General features: G+C 38.0%; 1 protein-coding gene across 4 annotated transcripts in view; it reads left to right on the top strand.

Annotated features, from left to right (window-relative positions):
* pcbp4 (poly(rC) binding protein 4) overlaps positions 1-18,588 on the top strand; it is a 69,260-nt gene that overhangs the window by 35,718 nt on the left and 14,954 nt on the right. For 3 of the 4 annotated variants that reach the window (XM_079471849.1, XM_079471846.1, XM_079471847.1), the window contains exons 3-9: positions 1,166-1,189; positions 5,770-5,802; positions 8,769-8,885; positions 13,186-13,317; positions 14,335-14,463; positions 15,725-15,799; positions 18,102-18,173. In XM_079471849.1, the coding sequence (XP_079327975.1) occupies positions 1,166-1,189; positions 5,770-5,802; positions 8,769-8,885; positions 13,186-13,317; positions 14,335-14,463; positions 15,725-15,799; positions 18,102-18,173 (582 nt within the window). The remainder of the gene's footprint in view (positions 1-1,165; positions 1,190-5,769; positions 5,803-8,768; positions 8,886-13,185; positions 13,318-14,334; positions 14,464-15,724; positions 15,800-18,101; positions 18,174-18,588) is intronic. The other variant, XM_079471848.1, reaches the window with a different exon arrangement.

Raw genomic sequence — 18,588 nt, forward strand, 5'->3', positions numbered from 1 at the left:
GACTAAATATGAGATTTAGAGAAAGTCTGTGAAATGGACAGAAATGTAAAAAAAGCAATGTTGTCAATGCACATTCAGTTATTTCAATTTGACTAAACTCTAAACCCAGAAGAATCTAAAAAATAAAAGGCCCTCAAGTCTAATGCAAATAAAAAAAACATTTAATATTTAAGAGTTTATAATTAATAATAATTAAATATAATAATAGCAAATAATCATTAAATAATCATAAACATAAATCTAATATTTTATTACAAAACAATACAGAACACTAAAGATAATTAATAATAAAAAAGTATATTGTTAGATATTTGGAAAAAACTTAACTCCCTAAAAACACTATTAATGATTTATTATGTTTATTAAGTTATTGTTTTGAAACAATTTATTTGATCTCCTATTGCCCAGTCATAATTCCGAATACAATTACTTGAGTTATTAGTAAACAAACGGACGGAACGTTCGTGTCGTCATCGTGTTTGTTGTGAACTTATTTTGTGCTTTTATCTGTCAGCCAACTGTCGATGACAGATTTCCTCCCACACTCCTGTAACTCCCTCATCTCTCACGTTTGCGTGCCAGTAAAGGGAATGAGTCGTTAAAAACAGCCATGAAAAATCCATGAAGACGTAACGAACCGTTAATAAACTGCCACGTTTAGGTGATTTATGTGCCAATTTATGTTAATTCTCCATCGCATCAACAGATTGCGATGCAATGTTTTCAAAGACACTTTCAATGATGATAAATACACACACATCATTCAGATGAGATTATATCTCCCTCAAGCTCCCTCAAAACGAGACGCATGCTAACTGAAAACTTTTCTCAATGATGTTGAGGTTCAAGAGGTTATAATACTTTATAATCGAATTTCAATCCATGTGTCTGGCATCGACTTTAACTTACATATTAAAATTTTATATTGTAATGCCAATTCATGTAGACCGGTACCATGACATTACCGTTCCAGTTCAAAGATCTCAAGTATAAACATAAGTGCCGTGATAGTTACGCGTATTTACTGAATTATCAAAGTATCATGTTAATTCCATCTGATATGTGTACCAGATACCCTGCCTTAGGTAAAAACCCACAGGCAAATATCTGAAACGCTCGCTTGCTGATCAATAATCTGACATTTGCTTTGTTTCTCTATTCACAGGAGGTTGGAAGCATCATAGGCAAGGTGAGCAAATATCTTTGTTCCTGTTTGTTCCCTCTGTTGACTTACGTTCTGTGGATGTGTGTCCTCGTGTTTTGTCGCTTTACAAAGCACAACGTTACGTTTTCGGAAGTAAAAACCTATTTGTTGTCCACCCAGAAAAAAATTGCACTTTAGACAAGATTAAAAATTGAATACAGACATTATAGCTTGACGATAATAAAATGACGAAATCCCAGTGGAAAACCAACACTACCCATAATTCTGAAGAGTAATCCTCCTTGGACCAACCAATCAGAAAGATCCAGGTTACCTTGGAAACGAGAACCAAAAGTGCTCAACAGCAAGAGCCCAATCCCACAATGCATTCTGAAACTCTCCCTATACACTAACTAGAGTCATGTATTTAGATTATAGTAGTTTGCTTAAATCTTTAAGAATATAATAGAACACGTTCATCTGGGAGACGTCTATTTGATGTCTGCATTAACATCTGCAAGACGTTTTTTTATTGTTACTCAACTGCAATACCTCCCCGAGACGTCTCCTCTCGGATGTCTTGGACGTTTATCAAATGTTTTTACACAGCGGATGTTTTCCAGATCTCCAGCAGACATCTTAAAGACGCACCTGTGCTATCTGGGATGATCATTGAGGGTTCGCCAATAGTTTAAAACTGTTATTATATAATGTCACATACTGTATGTAGTATTTATGATATGCCTCAAAATCATTTCAATACACTTCAAGTTAAAAAGATAAATAATTGAATGCGGTATTATAAAAGAAGTACACACTTGTATTTGAATCATCATCATTTGTTTATAAATACGTTTTTGCTTGTTGTGATTCGTCTTGCTGGCTTATTTGGCTCTTAATTGAATAATTTTTTTCCATTGAAATAATAAATGGGAGAAATGTTTACAGAAGTCATTGAAGTGGTGGGCTACTATGGAGGATATTTTGATATTTTCCCTCTATATTAGCGTTCTCAAAAATCTCACTAAGATGTTTCCTAACAAATGGTTTGTTAAATGCTCAAGTCGTGCTTCATGTGTATTAATGATCTGGATGTATATCGATATTAAAGTCTACATCCAGCACTGTGTATCCCTAGATGATAATTGTCCAAACATGGAGAGACCAAATGTAGACGTCTCTATGATTAGTAAACAGCGTGTCAGCAGGTCATGTGATTTCTGTGTGTTTTTTGAAGCCCGAAGCTACAAAACACAAACTTACACAAACAGCCAAACGCACACAGTTGTTGGCATTTCCTTGGCCACACGTACATCTCTGTGACACAAAGATGCTCCCTTCAGAACCGGTCTGCTAATAGGTGTCTGGGCTTTTGCCAGAGTTTTGGCTTGAGTGTCCACAATACAACAGCCAGACGGAGGAATAAAGACCTCCACAGGGAACTGCAGTGCTGAACACACATCTTTTCCAACACATAGCTCACTTTGCCCTTTCGAACACGTATTGTTGTTCACCGTATTGCCCTAAAGCGATGCACAAAAATAATTTATTAAATATAGTAAGATACATGAGTCTGTCTTCAAATTGGAATATCCAAACATCAAAGGGATAATGTTATGTTAGGATTGGTCAAGCTAGGTTGCAGTGACACTTCCTGTCAGAAAGATTCAGCAAGTAGATCCGAAACAAGAAAGTCAACATCCAAAATGAGCCAGTTTGCAATGCATTGTCAGCGTCACCACTAGAGGCGCTATATTGTGCATTTGTGTAAACTACTATCTTCCACGGCCTGTTTTCTTATTTTTAACTATTATTAAGGCACCGCACCAGTTTAAAGAGAATTTAGCTTGGGAAGCGAGTTTGAGGTACCTAAATTGTTGGCATTTTTTATAGCTACGTAGCTACTTGAGTTATATCAAGCATTTCCCCATCTGAACTATATATCGTCAAACACACAACCAAGCTGAAAGGTGTTTGCGACGAACCGTCAAAATAAAAGTCCAGGAAACAAATTGTTCACACACCCGAATGAAATATTCAGCAGTATACTATATTATTTTCTTTGGTTATATTTGTTTAATTCTATATTATTTGTTTGATTTCTTTAAAAGAAGCATTTTGTTTAAAGTTGTGTTTAAACAGCTTAAAAAAACTTTTTACAAATGTACAAAGTTTACAAATAAAAAACAAAACACAAACTCAATTTTACATGTCATTGAGTTTCAAAATGAGTCTTAACATAAGTATGCAATATTTCAATTTCAGCGTCAACACTAGGGGCGCTATATTGCACATTAGTGTAAACTATCTACCGATGTACACACCGAACCGTGAATTTGAAGTTCAGTTACATCCCTTTTTTTAAGTGCTAACTCGGCTAAAGAATGCGCTGTGGATGATTGTGACATCCCCTGTTGTTTTTTCTTTCTGTACCTTCCTTGAAGCTCGAGAAAATGAGGGGCTATGGCATACACAGCATATTCCCCTGAAGTAAAATCGATACACTAAGGTTTGGTTTCCCGAACACAGAATAAACACAGGCCTAAATTTGCGCAATTCCCGGTGACTCTCCATCACAAATCTCCATGGCAGACTGTCGTTGGGGAGAGGTACCTTGAGTTGATTACTATTCCTAATGCATCTTGAGAAAGAGATGAAGGTGAATGGGAAATTACAAGATGTAATAGACCTCAGCTCAGAGAAGACGACATATGTAATTCGACGCGAATGAAAATGAAGCTGTTAGGGACGAAAGCACATTCCGTTCAAGGAGTCTCGTTCGAGGAACAAAAGCTCAATGACTTTGTGTATATTGTTTGGACAAAAACATCAGATGTTTTCGAGCCTCATTCTTAAAACTCAAGGTGAAGAAATGTCCCGTGAAATGTTCATTCTAGTCCTTTTTGCATGAACTGACGTATGGAAATGGAGTGTTTCCAAAACTGAATTATTTGTCTATCATGAACGGGTTTAAATGTGTTATTATGATTGTTTCTATGAACCGTGCTTTTAGTTGTTTGAGATGTTTGGGGTGTTCAGAGCTCAATTGATTCACACCTAAAATAACACTGTCATACAGTATTGACAGAATTGTTCTTCTGCACCCAACAACCTCATTTACATTCCAATTGAAACATCACTGGAAGAAAAGCAATTATGTTTTATCCAGCCTTTATCTGGTGCTTTTGAGTACCAGAAATGGGAGTTCCTTTGACTCTACATGAAAACAAACATTAGACCGTCTCCCCCAATGTTGTCCCAACTATCATAACAGAGTTGTCTCCACAAACAATTTAATATCAAACAATGTTGTTCAGGGTCTTGGAATTCCCAGCATGCTTTGCAGTGTGGCTAAATTATGTGGCTACTGTTATAGGATTTTTTTGTTTTATGCTGACTTTATTAATGCATTTTTATCGCTTTTGTTGTTACTGTTTTTTATTTTATTTTGGTGCATCTTAGGAGCTCATCGTTGTCCTTGATGATGTTTGTTTATTATCTCTGTTAATGAGGTTTACGAATGAAGCATCAAAGTGATAGTTCACCAAAATATCAAAACTCTTATTATTTACCCTCCTTCATGTCATTCCAAACCCGCATGAGTTTCTGAAAAACACAAAAGATATTTTAAAGAATGTTGGTAACCAAACGACATTGAACCCCGATTGACTTCCATTGTATGAATACAAAACCACTGAAGAAAGATTCATTTGTATTTTTATCGAAGAACGTGATAACAGAATTGTTATTTTGGGCTAAACTATCCTTTTAAAGCACATAAATGCAACCGCTGCAAACGTTTTCTATTCTAGATTTTCACGTATAGAAGCATTGTGAATGTCACTACATATAGGCATAAACTTATAAGAATACTATGGTGATATAATACTATTAAAAGAATAAGAAAAGTGAGAATAGATTTATTGTTCTTTAAACAACAATTATTATATGCTTTTTATTCAAACATTCTTTCAACACATACTGTAAGACTAGAAAATGTACTACACCAATGAATCAGCCAAAACATATCAGAATTCTAGCAACATTACCCTATTAAGTGATTATTTAATAAGCATCTGTGAATAATGACACGTGCATCAAAGTGTGACATTTCACCAGATTCTGTGCCATCAAAATCTCTACTGCCGTTGGGATTTATGTGATGTGTGGTCTCGAAAAAAAGACGCTGTCTAAACCGAAAATTTCCTTGATGAATTAAACCCACTCGTGCCCCATTGTTATGACACACCCCATCGGGTCTCTTGCCCATCTATAAACAATAAAACGGCAGTCAAGCGTGCACAAGTGGGCATTTGGATCCTCGGTCATGACCGTGCGGCACGTGTGTCTGATAGTGGGACGATATCTGAGACTATCTAAGTGATTCATGGACTATTGATTCTCTAGTCAGTCCAATTGCAGGCCCTTCGATTGAAAAAGCCGCTCCCCCGGGACCCGTCCATGCAGATGTCATATTGCCGTGTAGCGAAGCAGAATTGATATTAATTTCAGCTAGCTGTTCAACTAGTCAAACTCACTTTATGCCAAGCTATTAGGGCATTGTGAAACAAATAATAAACGCAACACATGCAATGAGTGAATTATGATCTGTTTTCTCTCAACAGAAAGGAGAGACTGTGAAGAGGATACGAGAGGAGGTAAGCTGCATACTACATACTTCCGAGCATGCATGTTGCTTGTTCCGTGTAGAATGATGTTACGCCACGTGGAATTTAACAAATGATTTGTGTGGGTTCTTGAAAGACGTGAATATAAGGAAAAGATGAATGTGAATGTTTAAAAGAACCCTTTCATCTCAAGGGCGTCTGAATCGCGCACGCGCAAAATAAATTCATTCGTTTGATACGCTGGTATTTTTAAGGTAGCTGCTCATATAGCTCCCAGATAAAGACTGAAGCGGGTTACCAAGGAGAGAGACCCAGGCGTGGGTGAGCATGTCCCTTCGAGAATAAAAAAATAACACAGTTAATCAGTAGAAATCCTTCATGTGCTAACTGAAACACACATCGTCTTTTCTTGTGTGGGTCTTCTTCACCCTACCATAATGGGCTTTGCTTCCTAACAACATAAAAATGTCAAAAAAGCTCCGTTCCTTCACCCTAATTAAGGGTTTAGGGCTCGGCAAATGGAACCACGAGCCCGCGTACGAGACTTTTCCATCGCATTAGTCGGGACACCGCAGGGGTCGATCCGCAGATGTCAGAAATTGAAGAAATTACCATCGGATTCCTCCGCTCTGTTGTGTGCTTTTGTAATCAGATGAAGCTTAAAGGAATCGCCAAAATGGATCATTTTGTCTTTATTTGCTCGTACGGATTTGGAGGGACATGAGAGCATGTCTGTCTTCCACCGAATACTAGAAGAGATGCTTTCGAAGCAAAAAAAGGAGTAGAAAAACAAATGTCGTGATCGTGTCTTTTCAAACTTGCATGACTTTCTTTCTTCTGCAGAACACTAGAGATGATATTTTGAGCGAACAACATTGACCCCCATCGACTTCCATTGTATGAACAAAACTACATAGAGATTTCGCAAAACATATTTTGTGTTTCGCAGAAAAAAGAGTCACATACAGGGTTCGAACGATATGAGTGTTAATAAATAATGACAGAATTTTTGTTTTTGAGTGCACTGTTCCTTTATAGTGTGTGCATGCTAATGCTAACGCTACCAATTCTCAAATGCATTGACTCGTCTAATCGTGACACATTTTTTCTTCAATAAATCTAAATGAAACTTCAAATTCATTCTAATGCTAACTCATAACTATATGACTTCGGAGGACTTGAAATATTGTTCCCATCATACAGGCTACAACATTTTCCTTTTGTGTGTTATGCGAGAAACAGTCGTACAGATTTGAAAAGACACGTGGGTGAGCAAACGATGACAGAACGTTCATTTCTCCAGAGCCTTGAAAGAAAATGTAAAACTAATCTGTACTCTCATAAGCAACAGACTGTACAACGAAATATATTAGTACCCTGGCACAAGCACAGCTGCCTAAATTTAGTTACGACATCGTAAATGATAGGTTTGATGTAGGGGTCCACAAAAAGAAACAGACGTGCCTTACAAAGTGAACTCACGGAGATTGAGATAATGCGTTTTGTAGGGGCCCATGCATTTGGGCACGATTGACATAGAGATCAGTTTCGGTGAAGCAGACAGTCCAATAGAGTAAATCACACCGGCCAGTCCAGATCTCTCATATTTAAACAGACACATTCATACCCTTGCATCTAAAGATGAGATTTTCTGAGTGTGTAAACACAGGAAAAAAGAAAAATGTTATTGCTTTGAGTTTGCTTTTTTATTTATCTAAGACCTAAACTGTGTTATTTAGACTTTGGTGTCTTGGATAATTTCATCAAACACACAGATGACTGTATGACCTGTATTAGGACTATACAGTGCAATGCATCAAAACATGCACAAAAACATGAAAGCAACAAAGCAATACATGATTTGGACTATTTATGAGTCCTTCATACAGTGAAGACCACTTTAACAGACCCCCCCAGTAGGTTTTTCCATATCTTATCATATTTTCAAATATATCTTGAAGAATGAGGTACAGCCAAACACACACAATCTTTACAAGCGTGTGCTAAAGAATGCAAACTGCTTGGTAAACAGCCTCAAACTTTGTTTCCTAAAGGCCCCATCATCCCAAAGGCGCTTTCAGCACACATTTATTTTATCCTCCAAAGCGAACTGTGGCCACGGCAAGCACTTCACCTACTTGTTTGAACTCCGCTATTATTTAGAGAGAGAGACACAGAACAAACGATAGACAGGCTGAGAGAGAGAGAGATTACAAATAAACACTTTTGGGGGGAGATTTCGGAGGAAAAATAGAGAGATGCCCCTGCGGAGTGCCAGTTTCCTTTGAGGAGGGAAGATGAATTTTACCAAGACACACTTTGTGATTTGTGATTCAAATAAAACAGTCTTTTTGCACAAAATTACCGTTTGGCTAATCGAGGGGTCCTTCGAGAAATCTAACACCGTCTGGATAGTAATATTTGTTTGTAATATTCTTTTCAACAGCGTTTCTCATTATTTATTTGGATTAATATTGAATATCACGATTAATACTAAATCTCTTATTTTGTTGCACGGTGCACATTTACATTATATACGGTACCAACTTCCTGGTGAAATAACATCTCTAAGGCTGGGTTCACACCAAACTCGAATTAAGCGATTTGCGCAAGTAAATTTCATACGAAGTCAATGCAAAGACGCTCGCAATGCAAAGAAACTTGCACAAAAATATCACACTTTTCCCGCGAGAAATAAAGAGTGTGGATCGTGATTGTTCACGTTTGGTGTGAACTCAGCATAAGTGCTGCTGACATCCCATACAACATACAATAAAAATCTCAAGAATACAAAAAAAATCCCTAAATAGAAAATCAATCAAGAAAAAGCTCAGCTTTTGTTCTACCATTGTGACAGAATTTCCATTTTTTTAAAAGATGAAAGAGCAGAACAGCAGGAAACGGGATGAGCGTGTTAAACAAAAACGATACATATCTGTTCAGTTTCTCGTTCTGATTCCGTCTGGTTCTTCTGTTCCATCTTTCCATCCCTACAGAGCAGCGCACGTATCAATATCTCAGAAGGCTCGTGCCCGGAGCGAATCATCACCATCACAGGGTCCACAGAGTGTGTGTTCAGAGCCTTTACCATGATCACAATCAAACTAGAGGAGGTGAGTACACGATCATACACTATGTTCATAATTGAGCATAGAAGTAGACATCACTACATGAATCATGAATTCACTACAAGAATGAAATGATCGTGACAACTATTGACATTGATTAATTTCAGTAATATGAATAATGCTCAAATGTAATAATAACAATAATCATGGTTATACGCAATTTTTGACTATGTAGATATATTGCGACAGCTTTAGTAATACTTTACAAATAAGGTACTTTTTCCCAAATGGCCAATGAAAGATGCTTACGCTTCTGAAAATCGCTAACCTTATGAGATATACCAACAGAAGGGTTAAACTATGCTATTATTAAAGCTAGTTAACAAAGCCTGTCTAGTTTGGACCAAGTATCGGTTTCTATGAAGTACATTTTATTCAAAATGTATGTTTCATAATATAAGTACACTTGTATTTCCCAAATACGAGAACAATATTTGATCATTGTTTATTACACAAGTAATGGGGTCAGGGTCTGAATGAATAAAATATGTCTACAGTAGATGCCAAAAGATGTTTGCATCTCAGAGATTCTTTGCCGGGGTATGCAAGAACAGCTGGGTGAAGCAGTGGGTAGTTTTCATTTATCTTCAAACGGTCCCATAGCAATAGGGTGCCTGTCTGTGGTGGGATTATCCCGGAGAAATAATTTGGGCCCCCGCACACATAACAACCCCCTTGGCGATGCCAGTGAACGATTGATGAAAAGAGACATCCAGCTCTGTGAAGAAACATACGCCAGACTTCAACATCCCACATCGCTGTGGGAATAAAACATGACTGGTGATGTGTGACGCTTTTTCAATGTTAAAATACGAACTGCTATTTCGGCTAATACGCAGTGACAAGTGTAAGTAAGCCATTCGCAGGACGATTTTCCATAAAAAAGGTAAACAAACTCAAAACATTGTTCGTTTGGGCATCTTATTGGCTCTTCCAATGGTATGAGCTTGGGGCGGGACTATTCATTAGATCAGCCAATCAAAGACCTGTAAAGTTTATTTGTGGACTTTTCGACAATACCCATTGCAACATAAATTTGCATTCGCCACACATCTGTGGTTTATTAATGACATCATCAAAGTTGTATAACCGCCAGTCAATGATGTGTATCTGTCTGCCTGCAGCATGTCATCCCAACCCCTACCAAGTAATAATGAATCTTCTTACTCCTCCTAAATCTATTATGTATTTGATATCCGTTCAGGGCAGGCAGGGTGCCATTCATTAAACATCTGTTAGGAATCTCCCTCTCCCGGTGCGCCGCACGCGCCCGCTTCCTTCTACCCATAAGGGAGGAGTCGCCATAGAAACCCTCGAGGCAGCGGCGCGCTTTCGCCTATACCGAGCATGTGACGAGGATTACTGGTTGAATTTTATGAGCAGCTCCGTTGAGGTCTGGCACAACTTTGACGCCGGATGTAAGCGTCTGCTGCTTTAGAGAGAACATAGAGGGAGGCAGAGGGGCTAAATAAATGTGTAGATTTTTTGTCGATCTGTGGCAGACTAGCGAGAGACGAGCGATTTTTTTTTAAGGTTAAAAATGTTTGTCATGAGACTGAGACGGTGTGTTTAAGCCCACGTGCAAGTCATTCCATACGGAGAAAGAAGAGCCATTTGTGCCCACAACATCTAATAAAAGGACATTAAACACATAAATCTATTAAATGTTAGAAAAAGATACAACTACATGCAGGACTATAGAGGAAGTGACATCACTACATTTTACAAGTTCAACAGTTCTCCTCTTTCAACATGTTTTTTTTAAGATTCATCAGGAATAATATTTCCAGCCTTAACATAAAACAGATAGAAATAACAGTGTCTTACAATTTTTATTGATAGAATGTACTACGGCAGGACCAATGGCAAACAAGTCCCTCAAAAATGAAACTTTTTTTAATTCAAGGAAAGCAACAAGAAAATCACAAGTTCCAACAGAACAAAACCCTTTGAATGACAACCAACTAAAGTAAAAATACACCCTGCTTTGCACCGGAACATAGTCATTGATGCCAGCTATATGCTTTTAACCTTGACATGTTATTAAAAACGCTCTTGACAGCTTCACATTTCAGTTTTAAAACAGCTTTGTCCGATCAAGAGCTCTTAGAGATGTCATAAATTCGGTGTCCTCATGTTTAAATGCCATATGCAAATAGGTAGACGTCAATCTATTGACAGAAATATCTAAATTTATATTTTATGTTCCATTTGTTGAATGATATTTGAGGGAGGTTGTGGAACAAGACTTCCTATTATGAGATCGAAAGCTAACCCTCCTAATAAACCATGAATAAACTAAGACTATTGATGCTATGCTAAATGATGGATTTATTAATAATGTAGCCGTTTAAATAACTAGTAATGTTTTGAAACAGTAGCGGAGGTTTTATTGCCACGTTTTTTACATCAATGAAAAATGGCGGTAAGATTTATTTAAGGTATATAGCAACGTAGTGCAACCAAACTTTGCGGGTGATGCTTTTATTGTTTACACAAGTCAAATTTACAGATTTAGTTTGGTATGTTAAAAAATCTAAATGTTTAACTGATTTGAGTCCCCGTGTAGTATTTTGTCCATTTAGCTTGAGTGTTGTTAGCAACTTTTTGTTAGCAGCTAGTGTAGCTAACCACTATACCAAACTGCAGCTGTTCTTTGAAACTGTAGGTACAAGTTACTTAATTTACAGTGGCTTCTCTAACACTTATTGACATCGCTATTATTCATTTGAATAAAGACCAAAAAGAAAAAAGTGCTGGAACGAAAAATCAGTCATTTTAGTCAGACATTCTGTCTTTTCTAAACCGCCACAACAGCAGTAACAAGAACATGTCCTCAGCTTCCTCTTTTCCACCTCCTCTATAGTCTCTGGAGGTTTGAGAGCGAGATGTTGAAAGAACACAACAACAGCGTCTCTCAAACCCCAGCACTGATGGGAACTAAACAGGAAAAAATCTGCCAACGTTACTTTCGGAGACGCGAGGTGTATATATTCGGCTCACGTAGGTGCGGTCTGGGTTGATGGGCAGGGAGACAGCACACACTATTTACATTTCAAACCCGGCAAGATTTCCTCTCCTCTCTAATTGATTGCAGCGGTGCTGGGCTGCATTCAGTCTGATATTTATTACCTGGTTTAATTAAAGAAAAAGCCTCTGAAAGTGCACCGGGTGAATAATGGACGGCGAAACTGATTTCTCTTAGTGGCAAGAATATAAAGGTGGAGGTCTTACGAGGCTGTTCTCGGCATTCAGCTAATTTCTGAACTTTTTTTAAAGGAATAGCTCATTATTTAGATCATACAAAACATACAATAAGAGTGAATGGTGACTACTACTCAATTAAGAATTTGCAATGAACAATGATTTGAATTGTGTGTTTTTGCATGATGTGTATACATTACTTATTATGTGCTTTTAGAGATCGACAAGCCTTGTCCCCATTCACTTTCATAATATGAAAGCAAGCATGTTTCAAGCAATGAAAACGCGAACTGTTTCTTTAACATGTTCTACATTCACTCTTAAAAAAAGTTGTTTACAGCAACGCCATAGAACAGAGATGCCCAAACTAGGGCGCACAAGTCAAAGTTGGCCCAGCCTTCTTTCAGCCAATCAGGTTTCATTGTGACAACTTTTGCGCAGTTCTGCCATATAAGAACCATTTTGAATTCCCAAAGAACCATTAACAAAATGGCTATTGTTTTATATAAAGAACCCTTTTTCCATTACAAAGAACCTCTTGTGAAACGTTCTTCAGATTTGAAGGGATCTTTATGGAACCGTTAAGCCAAAAATGGTTCTCTAATGACATCGTGAAGCACACCTTTTTAAGAGCAGTGTGCACACACGTCACATCTTGATAAAGATGACCCGTGAGGTTGACAGGTTGGTAAATATCATTTAATCTGGTCATGAAAATCAATAGGTGTCTTCAACTGAGATGCGACGGTGTTCAATCAACTGTAACCTTTTGTTAAGCGGCCCGCATCGATCCACAAACTGTGAATAAGGAAATTGATTAAAGTAGCTTCGGTGAAGAACATTTCATCAGATCGTGCTCGAAAACCACAAGGGTCGCTGGTGTAAAGTGGTATTTTCAGACATCGAAACAAAGGACTTGTTTAACAACAATCTAAGACACAACCTAAGAAAATCTGTCGATTGCCACTTAAAATGAAGTTTTGTGCCTTCTGTATATTTCCAGAGCAGATCTTCAGCCACTATGTCAAAAAAAACCTGAACTTTCCATTAAACACGCTGTCAATTCTGTTTGTCCCTCTAGGACTTGTCTGCTCTCGTGGCGAACGGCACGGTCACCAGCAAGCCTCCGGTCACATTACGGCTGGTTATCCCGGCCAGCCAGTGCGGTTCGCTCATCGGCAAGGGCGGCTCGAAAATCAAAGAGATCAGAGAGGTGAGTGACTATACAACAGACTTTTCATATGCCTATACTTCCTCCTCCCTCCCCAGACGACGTCTATGTTAGGACTGCTTGCGCTGTTGCATATTTCATTGCTTGGGATGCCAGTAAAAGCCCATATATCAGACATTTATGGTCTCTGGACTGTCAGGATTGTATGAGGTAATGTTGAACGGTCCGTCACGCTAAACTCGGAGCGCTCTACAATGCACTTGCGGAGGGCGTGGGGAAGAGTTGCTGGAGATGGAGGAATAGCGAGCGTTAAGCTAATCAAAGCAGGAAAGTTGGTTTAAAAACGCAGTGGACGCTTTCAAGTCAGATGCACAGAGTAAACACAGCGGAGCTGACAATGTTTTTAGTCCTTTCCGTTCGCTTTGTTGGGTTTGGTGAGCTGTTAGGTTTTTCACGGAGACTGTGCTTTTGAGAATGAATTGACACTGCTCTAACCAAGCCGTACGATTGAAAGAAATTCAGGAAAAATGTCTGAAGTTAGCTAAATTTGACAGTACCTAAATCATTTATAATAAAGACTCTTAAAATGACTCACTGCTGGTTATTTTGTTTGATGTAATGTTGATTGATCAAAAAAGCCTAGCTAAGCTCCTATTCAACAGGGTTGACTAATCTCTAAGAAATTCTTAATTGTTTCAACCCAAGGATGGGTCAAATATGGCCATTTTCTAAGTTAGTTTTACCCAACGCTTGGATGTGTTCATATTTTAACTCATCCATGGGTTGATACAACTCAGCATTTAGACATTAGTCAACCCTGTTGAGAATCCTCCACCAGAACCCCATGAGACTAGCAGTCGAAATATATACAGTATAAAACATACAGTCAGGATTGTTCATCAACATTGTTGATGTACCAACTATTACATTTATTTCACACATGCAAAAGCAACTTTTGAGGGTAAAAAAGAAATTCTGTCCATGTGCTCCTTGGGAATCACACCCTTGGCAATGTTACTGGTACTGGAATACTAACAGTCGGTTCTTTGTGTTTGTCAGAAAACAGGAGCTCAGGTACAGGTGGCTGGAGATCTGCTCCCTAACTCCACAGAGAGAGGGGTGACGATATCCGGCAGTCATGACGCCATCATCCAGTGCGTTAAACTCATCTGCACTGTAATACTGGAGGTAATTCAAGTCTTGAGATTTTTTTATTGAGCTATTAAGCAATAGCAGATCTATTTTGGCATCATTTACGGAATCTGTATGGTTGCGTTTACTTTGAAAATCTGTCTTTGACTTTCGTGTGATATTCTTTATCTGCGAGACTTCAAAGGTTTCCATACTTCAAAAGCAGTTTGCTGTCATTTCGGTTTGAGCTTTTTGTGGCGCTCAAATGAATAGGAAGTAATTTGCAATAGCCTCGACTGTATTTTTATGGCTTTTTAGAGCTGTCAGATGCAGAAGTACTCCATCAAGATACTTGATCTAACTAAGCACACATAAAAATCAGTACGCCAATGATTAGGGAACGTGATTTTTCACATGTCCAACAGCGTGAAATGAATTTGCTCTCAAATGGTTTTCTTTGCACACGAGTGGCTCGGGAAAAGATTTGAGTTTTTAATAAGCGTGATTGTACTTGCTCTGTTTTATTGTGAAAGTACAAGACGAACGGGCCGGATGGCGGTGGCTACATGCCCCATTTTAGGAATCCTCAACTGTCTGCCTGCTCCGGGATGCAAATTATGCAAAGTCATCCAATGAATATTTTAAAAGATTATTTTTGTTTGGTTGAGCAACAGAAGGGGAATGTGCTTCACAGAGTCTTTGTCACATCAGCCTTGGACTATTGTGTTGTATCTTTGAAATTTGGTTAAATGAAAAACAGTATGTGGCCGGAAAAATACCCAGCCGTCACTGTACTTATCTATTTTATCAGGATGATATTTTTTGGACTAATAAGCCAAACGCAGTGATGATTTTCTGTTAAAAGATACTGGGTTTTATTAATAAGTTCAATCAGCGATAACCGAAGAAAAAATGGCTCGGGGCACACTTTGTTCCCGTTCATGTGCCGTGCACCCTCCCAACGCAAAGTTGTCCATCTGAGAATATCATGAGCAAGCATTAATGCTCTCAAAAGCATTCTGAAATAATCCACCAAACGACTTCCTGTGAGAGGATAATGGTGTGCTTTAAAGTGATGCAACCAAGAGCTAATCGATAAATGCGTTGCATTTGTGCGCTGTGTCAGAATTTAAACTCATTAAGATTATATGTTGAAATGACTCGCTGCAGATGCCTCGGGTTAAGAGAAACCCTGATTTCTGGAAGAACTTTTAGCGTTGTTGCTTAATGAGCTGAATACGATAGTCACAGTTTGAATCTGAGGTTGAATCTTTAGGGTCCTCAGTAAGGGGATTAATGTTTAACTTTCTGTTTACAGTCTCCTCCGAAGGGTGCTACCATTCCGTACCGCCCCAGTCCCAACCCAGGTGCCGTTCTTCTAGCTGGAAATCAGGTAAAAATGCCAACATGCCAATTTTTCAGCTACAAAATGTGTCCCATTTTCTCTTCTCATAATAACCCTAATTATTAAGTGTTGAGGCCTTGTTCACATTGCACACGTGTTTTTTGTAATCTGATATGAAAACTAAAGCATTTCCATACAAGCTTAAATCTTAATTGGATTGCGAACATCAAAGGACTTTGAATTAAGGATCCCGAAATGATTTCACACTACAGAAATAATATTGCTTTTATAATCGGTTTTTGTCCTGTTTTTACAAAAACATCAAAACATCCTTACAACAAGAAAATTACCTTCAGAACAAAACTGTGTACGATTTTAAACCTTATTTTCGAATTATTTATTGTAAAATAACTTTTTTCTCACATTATTTAAACAAAACAAAAGAGTGAGAAAGATAAATGTATGAAATATCAAATTTAAGTACAAACATGAATAAATCTAATGCAGTGGGTTTCAAACCTGGAGTCCAGGGACCCCCAGGGGGGCTCCACAAGTTCAGAGAAATTAAAAGCGCTACATGCATACTGTCCAGAATTTGTGTATATATATATTTTTAATCTCACGACAGTTCTTGTTACTACAGTAATCAGACTTTTTAAGGCAATATTCTGTGTTAAAATGTCATAGAAATATATTTCTTCTTTATACTTCCAATATAACTTATAGGTAATGATTTAATATGCAACAATACCACACTATTATTCTATTATAGTTTAAGTTAAATGCAAGAGAGAGAGGGGAAAAGGAGGTCCTCACCAAGGGCTCATCATATTTGGGGGCTTCCAGGCATCGTAATGTTTAAAAAAAAACTTGTTCTAATGCATTTTCACGTATCTAAGAAAAAGTCCTACCTTACACAACTTTGCTTCTTGTAAATGAATTGATTGAAGGATGTTTAGGTTTTTTTTGTCTGTAAAACAAGTCAAAAACAGGGGTTAAGAAAGTTACTTTTTGCTTTGTTAGAACAACTGAAAGGATTCAAAACGCCATAAAATGATTTGTTTCCTCCGATCTGAACAAGTCTCACATCTCACGTCTAATCCTAACAATCAGTACTGGGATACAGCAGATCTATTATACATTAAACCGAAACAAATCACACCCGTACCCATTCTGGTCCTCATGTACGAAACATATGCAGTACACACGACTGTGCACATCATTCATAAACCATCATGTAAATTGCATTATTGCATTATAATGGGACGATCTTTGTAAGAATGGCTTTATGCACGATTTACACAGAAATTCATTGTGCGTGTGTTTCATGAATATGGCCCGCAGTGTGCAGTGACAACAGTTGACATTCAGACTCCTAATATAGTCCAACCGCAGAGCTCCACACAGCTGACAGCACACTGCCTCCATTTTCTTTAATAAAGGGAGTCTGTCCATCAATGAAGATTGTGGAATATTTCTCAAGCTTGTTTGTTTTCTGTTCTCATTTATGCTGTGGAAAGACGGAAAACAACAAAGTATTACAAACGTCAAAAAAAAAAAATTAAATTTACGAACGAGGCGCCAAATTTCCATTTAGGCCTCTTTATGTTTACTTATTGATGATGCCATCATGTATGAAACATGCAGCTTGTAACACATTTCAATTTGTTTATTAGACAAGCACAACAACTAAGTCGAGCCCGACTAATACAATCTTAACATTTTTACGTATTATTTAGATATAAATATGCTCAACAGGAATCTCTAAAAGTCTATGTGAAATATTGTTCAAACCATTCTTATGACAAATATCGCTAAAGATCTTATTTATATATTTACTATTTTTGTCAAATAAATTCTTTAGTTTTAACGTCTATTAGTATTAGCTGGCAATCCATTCGTCCGACATTTTCTCCAGCAACTCTTCAGAAGAGACTAGATTGGACGGTGTTTATTCATGTTGACACAGCTATTTATTACCAGCACACTTATGCATAAACAACAGTAGAATTAAGCTCAAACAGTCTCATGAATATTCATCTCTGCTTTACAGTCTTTCACCGGACTGTTATTAATCCAAGTGTCGGTAACTTTGACGCGTGCACTGGTGATACATTGTCTGATATATTTACCAACCTGTCATAACCGGAGCAAGATTCATGTCTTATAATAAAATTAATGTTCATTGCTTCTTACCATAAAATGTGTTTTTTTCCCATTAACGCCTTTACGGTAATGACACCAGAATCATCAAAACTGCCACTTGTGCGCGAATATGAATATGCGTAATGGTAATGACATGCGAATGAAGCCTTGGTTTGTGTCTCTGTCCCCTATTTGCCTTTCTAAGGTTTTCGAAACGTCAGAGTTTGCGTCTCACCCGCTTTTCTCGGTGGCTCAGGGAGGGCTGGATCTGCAACAAGTGAGTATATTTTACCCATGACGGATTGGGAGACGTGCTCCCTGCTCTTTCTTTATTTGCCTCTTCCGCCCCAGCATGGAGGTGGGAATTCTGTTCCCCCTGTCATTCCTCTTACCGTATGTTGCAGCCAGTGTCCTCCCCATTTGAGCGAGGGGGTGCGACCGTATACAAGCAATTACGGATTTTCAGACTTGAGGTTGTTTTTCTAGTTGAAGTTCCATTTATGCATGGCTTCACCCTCGGCCCCTGCAACTGTGTAGGTTTTATTGATGCTGCGAGCATTGACTTGACTTTGGTAAACTTTTGGGAGAAACAGTATCTCTACGGGCACAACTTTGGTCACATGAAATTTAACAAAATTGAAATGGTTCACACAAAAATGAAAGGTTTTTATGCTTATGTTATGCCAACTCTG

The sequence above is a fragment of the Barbatula barbatula genome (assembly GCF_947034865.1).
Source record: "Barbatula barbatula genome assembly, chromosome: 13".
In the NCBI taxonomy this organism is placed as follows: Eukaryota; Metazoa; Chordata; class Actinopteri; order Cypriniformes; family Nemacheilidae; genus Barbatula; species Barbatula barbatula.